At 41.3% G+C, this 18,056-nt stretch overlaps 2 protein-coding genes across 5 annotated transcripts in view; one reads left to right on the top strand and one right to left on the bottom strand.

Moving 5' to 3' along the window:
• LOC139753387 (aminoacylase-1B-like) overlaps nucleotides 1-13,008 on the top strand; it is an 89,531-nt gene extending 76,523 nt beyond the window's left edge. For all 4 annotated transcript variants that reach the window (XM_071669846.1, XM_071669855.1, XM_071669826.1 and 1 more), the window contains one exon: nucleotides 12,822-13,008. In XM_071669846.1, the coding sequence (XP_071525947.1) occupies nucleotides 12,822-12,974 (153 nt within the window). In that variant the 3' untranslated portion in view covers nucleotides 12,975-13,008. The remainder of the gene's footprint in view (nucleotides 1-12,821) is intronic.
• The window catches only part of LOC139753403 (uncharacterized), a 298,486-nt gene that overhangs the window by 133,332 nt on the left and 147,098 nt on the right, over nucleotides 1-18,056 (bottom strand). The gene's annotated exons all lie outside the window — the stretch shown is intronic.

Here is an 18,056-nt window from a genome sequence, read left to right as displayed (position 1 = left end):
GAAAATCCTGGGAGCCTTGAAGAATGTGTGGAAGTCGAGAACATTATCTCGGAAAGCAAAAATGGGTATGTTTGAAGGAATAGTGGTTCCAACAATGTTGTATGGTTGCGAGGCGTGGGCTATGGATAGAGTTGTGCGCAGGAGGATAGCTGTGCTGGAAATGAGATGTTTGAGGACAATGTGTGGTGTGAGGTGGTTTGATCAAGTAAGTAATGTAAGGGTAAGAGAGATGTGTGGAAATAAAAAGAGCATGGTTGAGAGAGCAGAAGAGGGTGTTTTGAAATGGTTTGGGCACATGGAGAGAATGAGTGAGGAAAGATTGACCAAGAGGATATATGTGTCGGAGATGGAGGGAACGAGGAGAAGTGGGAGACCAAATTGGAGGTGGAAAGATGGAGTGAAAAAGATTTTGAGTGATCGGGGCCTGAACATGCAGGAGGGTGAAAGGCGGGCATAGAGTGAATTGGATCGATGTGGTATACCGGGGTTGATGTGCTGTCAGTGGATTGAATCAGGGCATGTGAAGCGTCTGGGGTAAAGCATGGAAAGTTGTGTGGGGCCTGGATGTGGAAGGGGAGCTGTAGTTTCAGGCATTATTGTGTGACAGCTGGAGACTGAGTGTGAACGAATGGGGCCTTTGTTGTCTTTTCCTAGTGCTACCTCGCACACATGAGGGGGGAGGGGGATGGTATTCCATATGTGGTGAGGTGGCGATGGGAATGAATAGGAGCAGGCAGTGTGAATTGTGTCCATGGGTATATATGTATGTGTCTGTGTGTGTATATATATGTGTACATTGAGATGTATAGGTATGTATATTTGTGTGTGTGGGCATGTGTGTGTGTACATTGTGTATGGGGGTGGGTTGGGCCATTTCTTTCGTCTGTTTCCTTTTGCTACCTCGCAAACGTGGGAGACAGCGACAAAGGAAAATAAATAATAGATATATATAAAATATATATATATACATATATATGGGAGTATATGATAGAGTTTAAGAAAGTAAATTCTAGATTGATATGGGTAAAACTGAAAATTGATGGAGAGAGATGGGTGATTATTGGTGCATATGCACTTGGGTATGAGAAGAAAGATCATGAGAGGCAAGTGTTTTGGGAGCAGCTGAATGAGTGTGTTAGTGGTTTTGATGCACAAGATCGGGTTATAGTGATGGGTGATTTGAATGCAAAGGTGATTAATGTGGCAGTTGAGGGAATAATTGGTATACATGGGGTGTTCAGTGTTATAAATGGAAATGGTGAAGAGCTTGTAGATTTATGTGCTGAAAAAGGACTGGTGATTGGAAATACCTGGTTTATAAGCGAGATATACTTAAGTATACACGTATGTAAGTAGGAGAGATGGCCAGAGAGCGTTATTGGATTACCTGTTAATTGATAGGCACACGAAAGAGAGACTTTTGGATGTTAATGTGCTGAGAGGTGCAACTGGAGGGATGTCTGATCATTATCTTGTGGGGGCGAAGGTGAAGATTTGTAGGGGTTTTCAGAAAAGAAGAGAGAATGTTTGGGTGAAGAGAGTAGTGAGAGTAAGTGAGCTTGGGAAGGAGACTTGTGTGAGGATGTACCAGGAGAGACTGAGTACAGAACGGAAAAAGGTGAGAACAAAGGATATAAGGGGAGTGGGGGAGGAATGGGATGTATTTAGGGAAGCAGTGATGGCTTGCGCAAAAGATGCTTGTGGCCTGAGAAGCGTGGGAGGTGGGTTGACTAGAAATGGTAGTGAGTGGTGGGATGAAGAAGTAAGATTATTAGTGAAAGAGAAGAGTGAGGCATGTGAACAATTTTTGCAGGGGGAAAAAATGCAAATGAGTAGGAGATGTATGAAAGAAAGAGGCAGGAGGTCAAGAGAAACGTGCAAGAGGTGAAAAAGAGGGCAAATGAGAGTTGGGGTGAGAGAGTATCATCAAATTTTAGGGAGAATAAAAAGATTTTTGGAAGGAGGTAAATAAAGTGCATAAGACAAGGGAGCAAATGGGAACTTCAGTGAAGGGGGCTAATGGGGAGGTGATAACAAGTAGTGGTGATGTGAGGAGATGGAGTGAGTATTTTGAAGGTTTGCTTAATGTTTTTGATGATAGAGTGACAGATATAGGGTATTTTGGTCGAGGTGGTGTGCAAAATAGAGAAGAGGTAGTAAAAGCTGTGCGGAAGATGAAAGCCGGCAAGGCAGCAGGTTTGGATGGTATTGCAGTGGAATTTATTAAAAATGGGGGTGACTGTATTGTTGACTGGTTGGTAAGGTTATTTAATGTATGTATGATTCATGGTGAGGTGCCTGAGGATTGGCGGAATGCTTGCATAGTGCCATTGTACAAAGGCAAAGGGGATAAGAGTGAGTGCTCAAATTACAGAGGTATAAGTTTGTTGAGTATTCCTGGTAAATTATATGGGAGGGTATTGATTGAGAGGGTGAAGGCATGTACAGAGCATCAGATTGGGGAAGAGCATTGTGGCTTCAGAAGTGGTAGAGGATGTGTGGATCAGGTGTTTGCTTTGAAGAATGTATGTGAGAAATACTTAGAAATGCAAATGGATTTGTATGTAGCAGTTATGGATCTGGAGAAGGCATATTATAGATTTGATAGAGATGCTCTGTGGAAGGTATTAAGAGTATATGCTGTGGGAGGCAAGTTTTTAGAAGCACCGAAAAGTTTTTATCGAGGATGTAAGGCATGTGTATGAATAGAAAGAGAGGAAAGTAATTGGTTCTCAGTGAATGTTGGTTTGCGGCAGGGGTGCGTGATGTCTCCATGGTTGTTTAATTTGTTTATGGATGGGATTATTAGGGAGTTAAATGCAAGAGTTTTGGAAAGAGGGGCAAGTATGCAGTGTGTTGTGGATGAGAAAGCTTGGGAAGTGAGTCAATTGTTGTTCGCTGATGATACAGCGCTGGTGGCTGATTCGGGTGAGAAATAGCAGAAGCTGGTGACTGAGTTTAGTAAAGTATGTGAAAGAAGAAAACTGAGAGTAAATGTGAATAAGAGCAAGGTTATTAGGTACAGTAGGGTTGAGGGACAAGTCAATTGGGAGGTAAGTTTGAATGAAGAAAAACTGGAGTAAGTGAAGTGTTTTAGATATCTGGGAGTGGATTTGGCAGTGAATGGAACCATGGAAGCGGAAGTTAATCATAGGATGGGGGAGGTGGCGAAAGTTCTGGGAGCGTTGAAAAATGTATGGAAGTTGAGAATATTATCTTGGAAAGCAAAAATGGGTATGTTTGAAGGAATAGTGGTTCCAACAATGTTATATGGTTGCGAGGCATGGGCTATAGATAGAGTTGTGTCGAGGAGGGTGGATGTGCTAGAAATGAGATGTTTGAGGACAATATGTGGTGTGAGATGCTTTGGTCGAGTAAGTTATGAAAGGGTAAGAGAGATGTGTGGTAATAAGAAGAGTGTGGTTGAGAGAGCAGAGGAGGGTGTTTTGAATTGGTCTGGTCACTTGGAGAGAATGAGTGAGAAAAGAATGACCAAGAGGATATATGTGTCAGAGGTGGAGGGAACGAGTAGAAGTAGGAAACCAAAGTGGAGTTGGAAAGATGGAGTGAAAAAGATTCTGAGTGGTTGGGGCCTGAACATGCAGGAGGGTGAAAGGCGTGCAAGGTATAGAGTGAATTGGAATGATGTAGTATACCGGGGTTGATGTGCTGTCAATGGATTGAACCAGGGCATGTGAAGCATCTGGGGTAAACCATGGAAAGTTGTGTGGGGCCTGGATGTGGAAAGGGAGCTGTGGTTTCGGTGCATTATACATGACAGCTAGAGACTGATTTGTGAACGAATGTGGCCTTTGTTGTCTTTTCCCAGCGCTACCTCGTGCACATGCAGGGTGAGGGGGTTGTCATTTCATGTGTGGCGGGGTGGCAACGGGAATGAATAAAGGTAGACAGTATGAATTATGTACATGTGTATATATGTATATGTCTGTGTGTGTGTATATATGTATATGTTGAGATGTATAGGTATGTATATTTGTGTGTGTGGACATGTATGTATATACATGTGTATGTGGGTGAGTTGGGCCATTCTTTCGTCTGTTTCCTTGCGCTACCTCGCTAACGCAGTAGAGAGCGACAAAGAATAAGTATGAATAAATCATTGTACATTTAGATACAGGATAGAGGTGGATATGATTTCAAAAAAGGTATTCTAGATGTTGATCAACCCTTTAAGAAAATGATTATCAGGAAAACTACTACAGCCTTCTCTGTTGATTAGATAGGCCACAGTGAACTCCTCTTATTTACTTTCATGCATAAAGGTTTTTTTTATATATTCAGTTTGTAATCTGCAAAGTACCTTTAGCATTGTAATTTTAGAGGATGTTTAGGGGTGAAAGAATACTTCCCACGTAGTCCTCGTGTGTCGTAGAAAGCGACTAGAGGGGACGGGAGCGGGGGGCCAGAAATCCTCCCCTCCTTGTATTTTTTTTAACTTTCTAAAATGGGAAACAGAAGAAGGAGTCACGCGGGGAGTGCTCATCCTCCTCGAAGGCTCAGAGTGGGGTGCCTAAATGTGTGTGGATGTAACCAAGATGTGAAAAAAGGAGAGATAGGTAGTATGTTTGAGGAAAGGAACCTGGATGTTTTGGCTCTGAGTGAAAGGAAGCTCAAGGGTAAAGGGGAAGAGTGGTTTGGGAATGTCTTTGGAGTAAAGTCAGGGGTTAGTGAGAGGACAAGAGCAAGGGAAGGAGTAGCAATACTCCTGAAACAGGAGTTGTGGGAGTATGTGATAGAATGTAAGAAAGTCAATTCTCGATTAATATGGGTAAAACTGAAAGTTGATGGAGAGAGGTGGGTGATTATTGGTGCATATGCACCTGGGCATGAGAAGAAAGATCATGGGAGGCAAGTGTTTTGGGAGCAGCTGAATGAGTGTGTTAGTGGTTTTGATGCACGAGACCGGGTTATAGTGATGGGTGATTTGAATGCAAAGGTGAGTAATGTGGCAGTTGAGGGAATAATTGGTATACATGGGGTGTTCAGTGTTGTAAATGGAAATGGTGAAGAGCTTGTAGATTTATGTGCTGAAAAAGGACTGATGATTGGGAATACCTGGTTTAAAAAGCGAGATATACATAAGTATACTTATGAAAGTAGGAGAGATGGCCAGAGAGCGTTATTGGATTACGTGTTAATAGACAGGCGTGCGAAAGAGAGACTTTTGGATGTTATTGTGCTGAGAGGTGCAACTGGAGGGATGTCTGATCATTATCTTGTGGAGGCTAAGGTGAAGATTTGTATGGGTTTTCAGAAAAGAAGAGTGAATGTTGGGGTGAAGAGGGTGGTGAGAGTAAGTGAGCTTGGGAAGGAGACCTGTGTGAGGAAGTACCAGGAGAGACTGAGTACAGAATGGAAAAAGGTGAGAACAATGGAAGTAAGGGGAGTGGGGGAGGAATGGGATGTATTTAGGGAATCAGTGATGGATTGCGCAAAAGATGCTTGTGGCATGAGAAGAGTGGGAGGTGGGTTGATTAGAAAGGGTAGTGAGTGGTGGGATGAAGAAGTAAGAGTATTAGTGAAAGAGAAGAGAGAGGCATTTGGACGATTTTTGCAGGGAAAAAATGCAATTGAGTGGGAGATGTATAAAAGAAAGAGACAGGAGGTCAAGAGAAAGGTGCAAGAGGTGAAAAAAAGGGCAAATGAGAGTTGGGGTGAGAGAGTATCATTAAATTTTAGGGAGAATAAAAAGATGTTCTGGAAGGAGGTAAATAAAGTGCGTAAGACAAGGGAGCAAATGGGAACTTCAGTGAAGGGCGCAAATGGGGAGGTGATAACAAGTAGTGGTGATGTGAGAAGGAGATGGAGTGAGTATTTTGAAGGTTTGTTGAATGTGTTTGATGATAGAGTGGCAGATATAGGGTGTTTTGGTCGAGGTGGTGTGCAAAGTGAGAGGGTTAGGGAAAATGATTTGGTAAACAGAGAAGAGGTAGTGAAAGCTTTGCGGAAGATGAAAGCCGGCGAGGCAGCAGGTTTGGATGGTATTGCAGTGGAATTTATTAAAAAAGGGGGTGACTGTATTGTTGACTGGTTGGTAAGGTTATTTAATGTATGTATGACTCATGGTGAGGTGCCTGAGGATTGGCGGAATGCGTGCATAGTGCCATTGTACAAAGGCAAAGGGGATAAGAGTGAGTGCTCAAATTACAGAGGTATAAGTTTGTTGAGTATTCCTGGTAAATTATATGGGAGGGTATTGATTGAGAGGGTGAAGGCATGTACAGAGCATCAGATTGGGGAAGAGCAGTGTGGTTTCAGAAGTGGTAGAGGATGTGTGGATCAGGTGTTTGCTTTGAAGAATGTATGTGAGAAATACTTAGAAAAGCAAATGGATTTGTATGTAGCATTTATGGATCTGGAGAAGGCATATGATAGAGTTGATAGAGATGCTCTGTGGAAGGTATTAAGAATATATGGTGTGGGAGGAAAGTTGTTAGAAGCAGTGAAAAGTTTTTATCGAGGATGTAAGGCATGTGTACGTGTAGGAAGAGAGGAAAGTGATTGGTTCTCAGTGAATGTAGGTTTGCGGCAGGGGTGTGTGATGTCTCCTTGGTTGTTTAATTTGTTTATGGATGGGGTTGTTAGGGAGGTAAATGCAAGAGTTTTGGAAAGAGGGGCAAGTATGAAGTCTGCTGGGGATGAGAGAGCTTGGGAAGTGAGTCAGTTGTTGTTCGCTGATGATACAGCGCTGGTGGCTGATTCATGTGAGAAACTGCAGAAGCTGGTGACTGAGTTTGGTAAAGTGTGTGGAAGAAGAAAGTTAAGAGTAAATGTGAATAAGAGCAAGGTTATTAGGTACAGTAGGGTTGAGGGTCAAGTCAATTGGGTGGTGAGTTTGAATGGAGAAAAACTGGAGGAAGTGAAGTGTTTTAGATATCTGGGAGTGGATCTGGCAGCGGATGGAACCATGGAAGCGGAAGTGGATCATTGGGTGGGGGAGGGGGCGAAAATTCTGGGGGCCTTGAAGAATGTGTGGAAGTCGAGAACATTATCTCGGAAAGCAAAAATGGGTATGTTTGAAGGAATAGTGGTTCCAACAATGTTGTATGGTTGCGAGGCGTGGGCTATGGATAGAGTTGTGTGCAGGAGGATGGATGTGCTGAAAATGAGATGTTTGAGGACAATGTGTGGTGTGAGGTGGTTTGATCGAGTGAGTAACGTAAGGGTAAGAGAGATGTGTGGAAATAAAAAGAGCGTGGTTGAGAGAGCAGAAGAGGGTGTTTTGAAGTGGTTTGGGCACATGGAGAGAATGAGTGAGGAAAGATTGACCAAGAGGATATATGTGTCGGAGGTGGAGGGAACGAGGAGAAGTGGGAGACCAAATTGGAGGTGGAAAGATGGAGTGAAAAAGATTTTGTGTGATCGGGGCCTGAACATGCAGGAGGGTGAAAGGAGGGCAAGGAATAGAGTGAATTGGATTGATGTGGTATACCGGGGTTGACGTGCTGTCAGTGGATTGAATCAAGGCATGTGAAGCATCTGGGGTAAACCATGGAAAGCTGTGTAGGTATGTATATTTGCGTGTGTGGACGTATGTATATACATGTGTATGGGGGGGGGGTTGGGCCATTTCTTTCGTCTGTTTCCTTGCGCTACCTTGCAAACGCGGGAGACAGCGACAAAGTATAATAATAAAAATATAGTTTCTGGTAAAAGAGTATGATTTCAGCTCTATGATTGTATTAGTCATTTTGCTTCACTTTGAGGAAATTATTTTTTCACTTGTTATGAATTAAACCAGCATATCAAAACAATCACTAGTTAGTGAAAATGCATCCATTCCATAGATAGGAGGCAATAAATGTAGTAAAGGCAGGCCCATATTTGGTACTGATTCTACAAATGATGTGATTCAAATCTTCCAGCAGGTTAAGCCCCAAACCCTCCTTTTATCTCTTCTTGAGTCAAATGGAGTTTTTATATTGGTTGTGGGCAATACATTTCCATTCACTGTTTTGTAGTATGGCTCAGAAAGCTAGAATTCTACAAATGCCTATTTTTTTTTTTTTTTTTTTTTTCTTTTGCTGTCGCTGTCTCCCGCGTTTGCGAGGTAGCGCAAGGAAACAGACGAAAGAAATGGCCCAACCCACCCCCATACACATGTATATACATACGTCCACACACGCAAATATACATACCTACACAGCTTTCCATGGTTTACCCCAGACGCTTCACATGCCTTGATTCAATCCACTGACAGCACGTCAACCCCGGTATACCACATCGCTCCAATTCACTCTATTCCTTGCCCTCCTTTCACCCTCCTGCATGTTCAGGCCCCGATCACACAAAATCTTTTTCACTCCATCTTTCCACCTCCAATTTGGTCTCCCTCTTCTCGTTCCCTCTACCTCCGACACATATATCCTCTTGGTCAATCTTTCCTCACTCATTCTCTCCATGTGACCAAACCATTTCAAAACACCCTCTTCTGCTCTCTCAACCACACTCTTTTTATTTCCACACATCTCTCTTACCCTTACGTTACTTACTCGATCAAACCACCTCACACCACACATTGTCCTCAAACATCTCATTTCCAGCACATCCATCCTCCTGCGCACAACTCTATCCATAGTCCATGCCTCGCAACCATACAACATTGTTGGAACCACTATTCCTTCAAACATACCCATTTTTGCTTTCCGAGATAATGTTCTCGACTTCCACACATTCTTCAAGGCTCCCAGAATTTTCGCCCCCTCCCCCACCCTATGATCCACTTCCGCTTCCATGGTTCCATCCGCTGCCAGATCCACTCCCAGATATCTAAAACACTTCACTTCCTCCAGTTTTTCTCCATTCAAACTCACCTCCCAATTGACTTGACCCTCAACCCTACTGTACCTAATAACCTTACTCTTATTCACATTTACTCTTAACTTTCTTCTTTCACACACTTTACCAAACTCAGTCACCAGCTTCTGCAGTTTCTCACATGAATCAGCCACCAGTGCTGTATCATCAGCGAACAACAACTGACTCACTTCCCAAGCTCTCTCATCCCCAACAGACTTCATCCTTGCCCCTCTTTCCAAAACTCTTGCATTCACCTCCCTAACAACCCCATCCATAAACAAATTAAACAACCATGGAGACATCACACACCCCTGCTGCAAACCTATATATTTAATCACTATATATGGAGAGATATGTGAATGTTCTCAGGCAGTAGAAGTAGTATCTGACTTCCTTAGCTATGTAACTTCCTCTGTTTTAATAACATATTTTCTTTGAATTCATTTGTTGCATAGATAAAAGGTTTTGTTCTAGAGTATTTTCAGCATTCTAGAAAAGAGTTCAGAGAAAGAACATACATGTCTACTACCTTAGCACCCTGGTTAATTAATACTATAACGTTCAAATTATGTTTCTTGTATCCAGGATTTTTGAGATTGCTGACCAGCTTCAGCTGTTGGGGTGAAAGGGTTAGGGGAACAATGTGCATATGGAAGGGTGAGGGGGGAACAATGAGAATTATTTTCTTGATATGGGGTTCTTGGGCAGCAGTTTGTAGAATTGGTTGTTTCAGGAAGTGGAGATTGTGTTGCGGTGTTTTAGGCTTATGTTTAGACCCAATCACTGTGACTGGATGGGAATAGCACCTTCAGATTCTTATAGAATATAGAAGATTCTTTCTCCAGCAGAACATTTTTATGAAGAGCAGTAGTGCTGATGATATATCCCCTAGGAGGCAATGGTGACGTACTGAATCACTGTTACTATTGAGGGTGCTTTGCCTTAGATTGTTTAATTCCTTTAATTATGCAAGAAGTGTTCAGTGCATTGATTGTAGCAGTAATTCAGGGCCATTTCAGAAAGTTATCTCATAGAAATACAGGCATTTTGTAAGAGTTAACTGAAATTTTCAAATGAACTTAGAGGCCTGTGAACATTTAAAAAGCACTTGCTCAGTGGGATGTTAAAATGCTGGTTTACCCCTCGGAATTATGGAGAATCCATGAGAATTTCATCCCTTTTCACTGCCATAGAATATATGAGGTCAGCACAAACTCAATCACTAGGACTTAAAAACCCAGTTCCATGATGCACCTAGTCACCAGTGTTTATTTCGCTTGTTCAACTGGTGGTGACCTAATGTGCTGGAGTCTGTCCATCTTGGTTCCTCTCCTCAAATTCTTATCATTATCTTTTTCATTAATTCATGGTTTGGAAGAAAAGAATCATAAAGGCTTTGTTGTTCTTTTACATTGCAACAAAGCTGACTAGAATAACTTATGTAACTTCTTTTATGACTTTCCTTGGGTAGATTACTGTCTCTTATGTGATGATGCTTCTGTCTCTGCCAAACACATAGCAGAGGTTATTCATATGGAAAAAGAAGCATTTAATCCCTTTTCCTCCAAGATGACCTCTTCATCCAATTCATGGTTCAACCATTATTGTTCCGAGGCCATTCAGGCTAGGGATCAGACATATTAGGATTGGAAAAACTCCCCATCCTCTGGCTTCCATTCAGCTTTTATCACTGCCTGTAATCACTGAAAGCACAATATCTGTGAGGCAAAGCATTTCTTTATTCAAAGAACATGTGATAACCTCTCGTTGTCACCCACTGATAGGTTTTTCTGGTCTTTATCCAAGGACATCTGTAACAACTTTTTTCGCTCAGCCTTTCCTTCACTTTTCCATTCTGACAATATTATAGCTGTGTCTCCCATAAACAAAGCAACTCTCTTTGGTTCCTGTTTCTCTTCTAACTCCATCTTGGATGAGTCTAACATTCCTTCACCCCCTGATGCTCCTCTTGCTACTCCAATGCCCCTTCCCGTAATCTCTTTTTGGACTGTCAGAAAAACGCTTCTCTCTGTGGATACAAGCATAGCTTATGGTCCTGATGGCATCCATCTCCATGTACTGAAAGAGTGCACCTCTGAATTTTTACCTGTCCTTGCTTATCTGTTCTGTTTCTGTTTTGAATTTTTTTTTTTCTCCTTGGAAGCAGGCATTGATGCATCCCATCCCAAAGAAGAATGACCGTTCTGACCCCTCTAAATATTGTCCTGTTGCTTTTATATCTGCCATTTCCAGTCTTTAAATCCCTTCTCAACTCCCTTATCCATAAACACCTCAATAATTAAAGTGTCTTCTCTAATCACCAGTATGGCTGCTGTAAGGTGAGTCATGCGTAGTTGCCCTTGACATATCTAAGGCTTTTGATAGGGTGTGGCATCGGGATCTCATCTTTAAGCTCCCCCTCTTTTGGCTTCCCACCCTCACTTTGCTCCTTCATATCAAGCTTTCTCTCTCATTGATATGTCTGTGTGGTTGTTGATGGATCAGCCTCCCCTCCTTTTCTCCATCAACAGCGGTGTTCCTCAAGGTTCTTTTCTGTCCCCTACACTTTTCCCCTTTTTTCGATAATTTTCTCCTCCACAAATAATCCAGTGCACTCAAATGCTGACAACACTGCATTCATCCTTATCCTTCAATTCTGCTCTCTCTTCTCTCACTCGATCTGCATCTCATCTTGACATAGCTTCCTCAGTAAACTCAGACTTGGACAGGATATCTCAATGGGGTACTCAAAATCTAGTTAGTTTAATGCCTCCAAGACCCAGTTTCTACCTGCATTTATTGCAAAAACTCCTTACAACTCTCATCTCTCCTTTTAAGATCCTGTAATTCCACCTCTTGACTCAATGAACATACGTGGTATTACTGTAACATCCATTCTTTCTTGGAAACCCCGCTGTACAGGAATAGCTGTCTGCCTCTGAGAAGCTGGGTGTCCTGTTTAGACGTCAAATTTTCTTTTCTTCTGAACAGTTGCTCGTTTATACAAAGGATTGATTTGCCCATGTAAGGAGTACTGCTCTCACATCTGGGGTGGTTATAGCTCTGCATCATTGCTTGAAACAGTTGAGTTGAAAGCAGTCCAACCTATAAGCTGTCCCAGGCTACCTTCCAAACTTAACCCTCTTGCCCTATAGTGCAGTATTGGTTCACTTTCCCTCTTCTGTAGGTATTACTTTGGTTTTTGCTCCTGAGAGCTGGCTGCTTGTGGGCCTACACCACTAGCTAGACCACGCAATACTCTGCAAGCTGTGTGGCCATCGGCAACTCAAGGTTGGGCTATTTTGATACTTATTCTTTCCCTACATGTTAAAGCTTTGAAACTCTCTACCCTTTCATGTCTATCCCAATAATTATGACCTGGCACATTTTAGAATTTGTTAAATACTCTCCCTTGTCTTTTTTTTTTTTCATTTCATTATTCTCTATACTATTTCAATTGAGGCTGGCCTTGATGTGGACTTCTGTCCATGACTGAAGCCTTCAATGTAGAAAAAAGAAAGTAGGGAATGCCATGCTTTTTTGACAGGAACAGCATTGGCTGTCATCATTGGTACCACCTGTCACAATTCAGTGGCAATTTCTTTGTGTTGGTTGCTCATGCCAATATTTTATGTTCAAGTTGCCAATTTCCTTTTTTTATTAGAATGTTTTTATATGTCATAGCTCTTTCAAGCTAATACAACAAAACATTAGAATGGTGATAATGGTTGTATCCATTATATTGTATTAAGGAATGTGTGGAGCATCAGTTTGAAAATAAGAATGTATACCTAGTATGGCACTTACAACTGGAAAATCTATGTTATGACAAACATGTCAGTTATGTGTTGTCTAGTGTTGTGTGTGAGATGGAGAGATGAAGCAGAAAGAAATGATGAAGTAGTTTTATGATTGCTAAGGAATTTCCTTATAATGATGAACTTTTGTGCTACTGCAAGTATTTTTTCTTAATTATCTAATTGTCTCTTTTATATTTACAGCTTGGCATCAATGCCCTTGGATTTTCTCCAATGAACCATACACCTCGACTGCTGCATGATCACAATGAGTTTCTTAATGAAAAGATTTTCCTTCGTGGCATAGAAATATATTCGTCAATTATTCTCGAGCTTGCAAATGTGAAACCCTATTGAGAATTAATTTGCTTTGAGTAAAAAGTAATTAACAGCTGAGTGTTTTTAACATGCTTTATGTAAAACATGCTTTATTAAAACATGAAATTCTGAGTAGTCTAGCAGACAGAGTGAGTCAGACTTCATAAAGAATGAAAAAAAAAAAGGAAAAAGAAGAAGTCTATAGTTGCAATCACAAAATAGAGAAAAGGAAAGTCTGGAGAATAGTATAAAACATCTAGAACTTCCAGAACAATTATCCCCAAGCTTTAATCCTTGCTTAATCCACATAGATCACTTCTTAGCAACAGGCTAGCTAATAATAAATCATTGACCATTAGTGACAAACCTAAAATACATCAGTAGAATAATTACTAAAAAAAATATTTTCAGGATCAGTAGTGAGGTTCCATTTCTTTTATCCCACAGTTAGTCCTCTCCACAGAAACATCACTAAAAACTCCAAAGCCTTTAGTCCAGACTATATCACCATGACTTCAACCATTTAAGACCCATTAATTCCTTCATAGATGTTTTTGATTATTTCTTGATCCATAACAAACACCCTGCCTCTGGGAAAAGTTATCAATTCCATCCTAAAACCCAACAAACCTCCAAATAACCCCTCTTCATAAAGATCTAGTGTCCTCCTCCATACCCCACCCATAATCTTTGAAAGATTCAGCTTTAACCCTTTCAGTCCACCACATGTACTTTGTACGTATGAGACAAAAATCCTATACACATATGATGTTGATGTCTCCCACCTTATTTTAGATATACTGCAGCAGCCATAAGCTGTACAGTGATACCATATCATCAGCAGTAATATTTTACCCTCAGAAATTTCACAGTATCTGGTAGCTAAAGATATAGGGACATGGTGACATGGAAAAAAATAAGATGCACTTTTGATGAAAGCAGTCACATACAGAAATATGATACAGTAACAATGATAGTCATGAAGTTTTATTTAGAGCCCTAAGATGACAGTTATATAGCAGAAGACTTCAAAAGATTACTGCTGCTAGTGATGTTTTGTTCATTTTCTTTTTTAATTTTTTGTATTTTTTTATATTGAACTAATTTATGAAGACCATTTTCTTTTTACTTTTTCTTGAAAATGCAGGCTGGAAGGAATGCAAAAATAGATCAAGCTTAGGACTGAAAGGGTTAATGAAGTCTTTCTACATATCCTACTAGCATCCTCTCTGCACTTTTTGCTTCTCATGTGATCTAAAACCATTCATCTTCCCTTACATTCTCAGTTCATTAGGTAAGATTAAAAAACTGTCTCCACTTGGTGCTGTACACACTGCAGTAGGTATAAGCAAAGGGTGCAGTGTTGTTTCATGCTATATGATAAAATGCTAATGGTACATACTAAGGTGCTATCAGAAAATGCCTGCAGTAGGTTACATTGCAGGTAGAAAGTCACCTTTGTTGAGTTTGTATCATTGTCAGTAAATAAGGAGTACAATCTTATAAAGGAACTTTTCACTCAAAAGAGGTCCTTTATTTCCCTTCTATTGGATGTAGTATAACCTTGAAGCTGCAGGAGCCCTGTAAAAGTGGTCTTGGTGTTATGTAATTTAAAAAACAAAATACTGGTGAGAAACTGCTGATTCTAGGAGAATTTATGAAGGTAATTGAGATTTACTCTGAAAAAGGTAAAGGGAGAGACACAGTATGATTTGAGTGTGACTATGAATGGAGAGAAACTTAAGTATATTGGATGCTTTTGATACCTGGGAGTGGACATGGGAGCTGAAGATAACTCTAGGGAAGGTGAGGGAGGGTAAAAGTCCTTGGTGTGTTAAGAAGTGTGTGGAGAGGTCACTCTTTTAGAGGAAATAGTGTAAGTTTGATGGAAGAGTAGTTTCAAAAGTGCTACCAGAATATAAGTCAAGGTTCCTTAATGCAAAAGTACTGAGGAAAGTGAATGCGTTGGAAATGGAATGTTTGTTTTTTCATACTTGATCACTGTTTTATGTGTTAGTAAGGTAAAGCTAGGAGCAGTTGAAGAAATCCTACATGGGCTCACATCCATTCTCTCGCTGTTATGCATTGAAAGCACAGCTCCCTATCCACAACCAGTCCCCACCGACCTTTCCCTGGTTTACTCCAGATGCTTCACATGCCCTGGTTCAGTCCATTGACAGCACTTCAAACCCAGTATACCACATCGTTCCAATTCTCTTTATCCCGTGCATGCCTTTCACCCTCCTGAATGTTCAGGCCCCAATCACTCAAAATCTTTGTTTTACTTCATTCCTCCATCAACAGTTTGGTCTCCCTGTTCTTGTTCCCTCCACTTCTGACACATATATCCTCTTTTCAACCTTTCTTCACTCATTCTTTCCATACGTCCAATGCATTTTAGCATGCCTTCTTCAGCTCTCTTAATCACACTCTTTTTATCACCACACATCTCTTACCTTTTCATTACTTGATCAAACCACCTGACATTTCATTTCCAGCACATCCATGCTTCTCTGCACAGCTTTATCTATAGTCTGTCCCTCACATCCATATAATAATGTTAGGACTACTATTCCTTCAATCACACCCATTTTTTTCTCTCCCATTCTTCAGTGCTGACTGATCCTTCACCTCCTCCACCTCCACACTATGACTCACTTCTACTTCCATGGTTTCATTTGCTGCTATGTTGACTCCTAAATATCTAAAACACTTCACTTCCTCTAATTTTTCTCCAATCAAACTCACACCCCAACTAATAAGTTCCTTAGCTCTTCAGAACCCAATAATCTTGCTTTTATTCACATTCACTCTTAACTCTCTCTTTTCAGACACACTCCCAAACTCAGTCACCAACTTCTGCATTTTCTTACTCGAATCTGCGACCAGAGCTGCATCATCAGCATGCAACTAGTTCACTTCCCAGGCTCCCTCACTCCCCACAGACTGCATACTCACCTGTCTCTCCAGGAATCTTATTTACCTCCTTCACCACACCATCCATGAACAAACTGGACAAACATCAGGTGTAGACCAACCCTTACCAGGAACCGTTCACTCTCCTCTCATCCTACTCATACACCAGCCTTACATGTTTGATGAAAACTTCTTGCTGCTTCTAGCAGCTTTCCTCCCACACCTTATGTTCTTAAAGCCTTCGAAAAAGCATCTCCATCAACCCTATCATGCACCTATTCCAGACCAAAAAAGGCCACATACAAACCCATCTGTTTTTCTAAGTATTTCTCACACACATTCATTAAAGAAAACATCTGATCCACACACTGTCTACCACTTCTGAAACAACACTGTTCCTCCCCAGTCTTATGATCTGTACATACTTTCACCCTCTCAATTAAATCCCTTCCCAAACTACTTACCATGTATAATTGACAAACTTTATACTTCGTGGTTTGAAAACTCACATTTATCCCCCTTGTCTTATATAATGCCTACCACGACATGCAAGGAATACAGAGGTAGAATTCTTTATTTCCTATGCCAGGTATGATATATATCATTTTCATTCATTCAGTTTGCTTTGTCGCTGTCTCCCGCATTAGCGAGGTAGCGCAAGAAAACAGACGAAAGAATGGCCCAACCCACCCACATACACATGTATATACATACACGTCCACACACGCGAATATACATACCTATACATCTCAACGTATACACATATATATACACACACAGACATATACATATATACACATATACATAATTCATAGTCTGACTTTATTCATTCCCATCGCCACCTCGCCACACATGAAATAACAACCCCCTCATGTGTGCGAGGTAGCACTAGGAAAAGACAACAAAGGCCCCATTTGTTCACACTCAGTCTCTAGCTGTCATGTAATAATGCACTGAAACCACAGCTCCCTTTCCACATCCAGGCCCCACACAACTTTCCATGGTTTACCCCAGATGCTTCACATGCCCTGGTTCAATCCATTGACAGCACATCTACCACGGTATACCACATCGTTCCAATTCACTCTATTCCTTCCACGCCTTTCACCCTTCTGCATGTTCAGGCCCCGATCACTCAAAATCTTTTTCACTACATCTTTCCACCTCCAATTTGGTCTCCCACTTCCCCTCGTTCCCTCCACTTCTGACACATATATCCTCTTGGTCAATCTTTCCTCACTCATTCTCTCCATGTGACCAAACCATTTCAAAACACCCTCTTCTGCTCTCTCATCCACACTCTTTTTATTACCACACATCTTTTTTACCCTTACGTTACTTACTCGATCAAACCACCTCACACCACATATTATCCTCAAACATCTCATTTCCAGCACATCCACCCTCCTCCGCGCAACTCTATCCATAGCCCACGCCTCGCAACCATACAACATTGTTGGAACCACTATTCCTTCAAACATACCCATTTTTGCTTTCCGAGATGATGTTCTCGACTTCCACACATTCTTCAAGGCTCCCAGAATTTTCGCCCCCTCCCCCACCCTATGATTCACTTCCGCTTCCATGGTTCCATCCGCTGCCAACTCCACTCCCAGATATTTAAAACACTTCACTTCCTCCAGTTTTTCTCCATTGAAACTTACCTCCCAGTTGATTTGACCCTCAACCCTACTGTACCTAATAACCTTGCTCTTATTCACATTTACTCTCAGCCTTCTTCTTTCACACACTTTACCAAACTCAGTCACCAGCTTCTGCAGTTTCTCACATGAATCAGCCACCAGCACTGTATCATCAGCGAACAACAACTGACTCACTTCCCAAGCTCTCTCATCCACAACAGACTGCATACTTGCCCCCTCTTTCTAAAACTCTTGCATTCACCTCCATAAACAAATTAAACAACCATGGAGACATCGCACACCCCTGCCGCAAACCTACATTCACTGAGAACCAATCACTTTCCTCTCTTCCTATCAACTTTATCATATTCCTTCTCCAGATCCTTAAATGCTACATACAAATCCATTTGCTTTTCTAAGTATTTCTCATACATTTTTCAAAGCAAACACCTGATACGCACATCCTCTACCACTTCTGAAACCACACCGCTCTTCCCCAATCTGATGCTCTGTACATACCTTCACCCTCTCAATCATATAATTTCCCAGGAATACTCAACAA

Source organism: Panulirus ornatus, chromosome 2 (assembly GCF_036320965.1).
Source record: "Panulirus ornatus isolate Po-2019 chromosome 2, ASM3632096v1, whole genome shotgun sequence".
In the NCBI taxonomy this organism is placed as follows: Eukaryota; Metazoa; Arthropoda; class Malacostraca; order Decapoda; family Palinuridae; genus Panulirus; species Panulirus ornatus.
The sequence above is the reverse complement of the archived record's forward strand: the minus strand, read 5'-3'. Positions and strand labels throughout refer to the sequence as shown.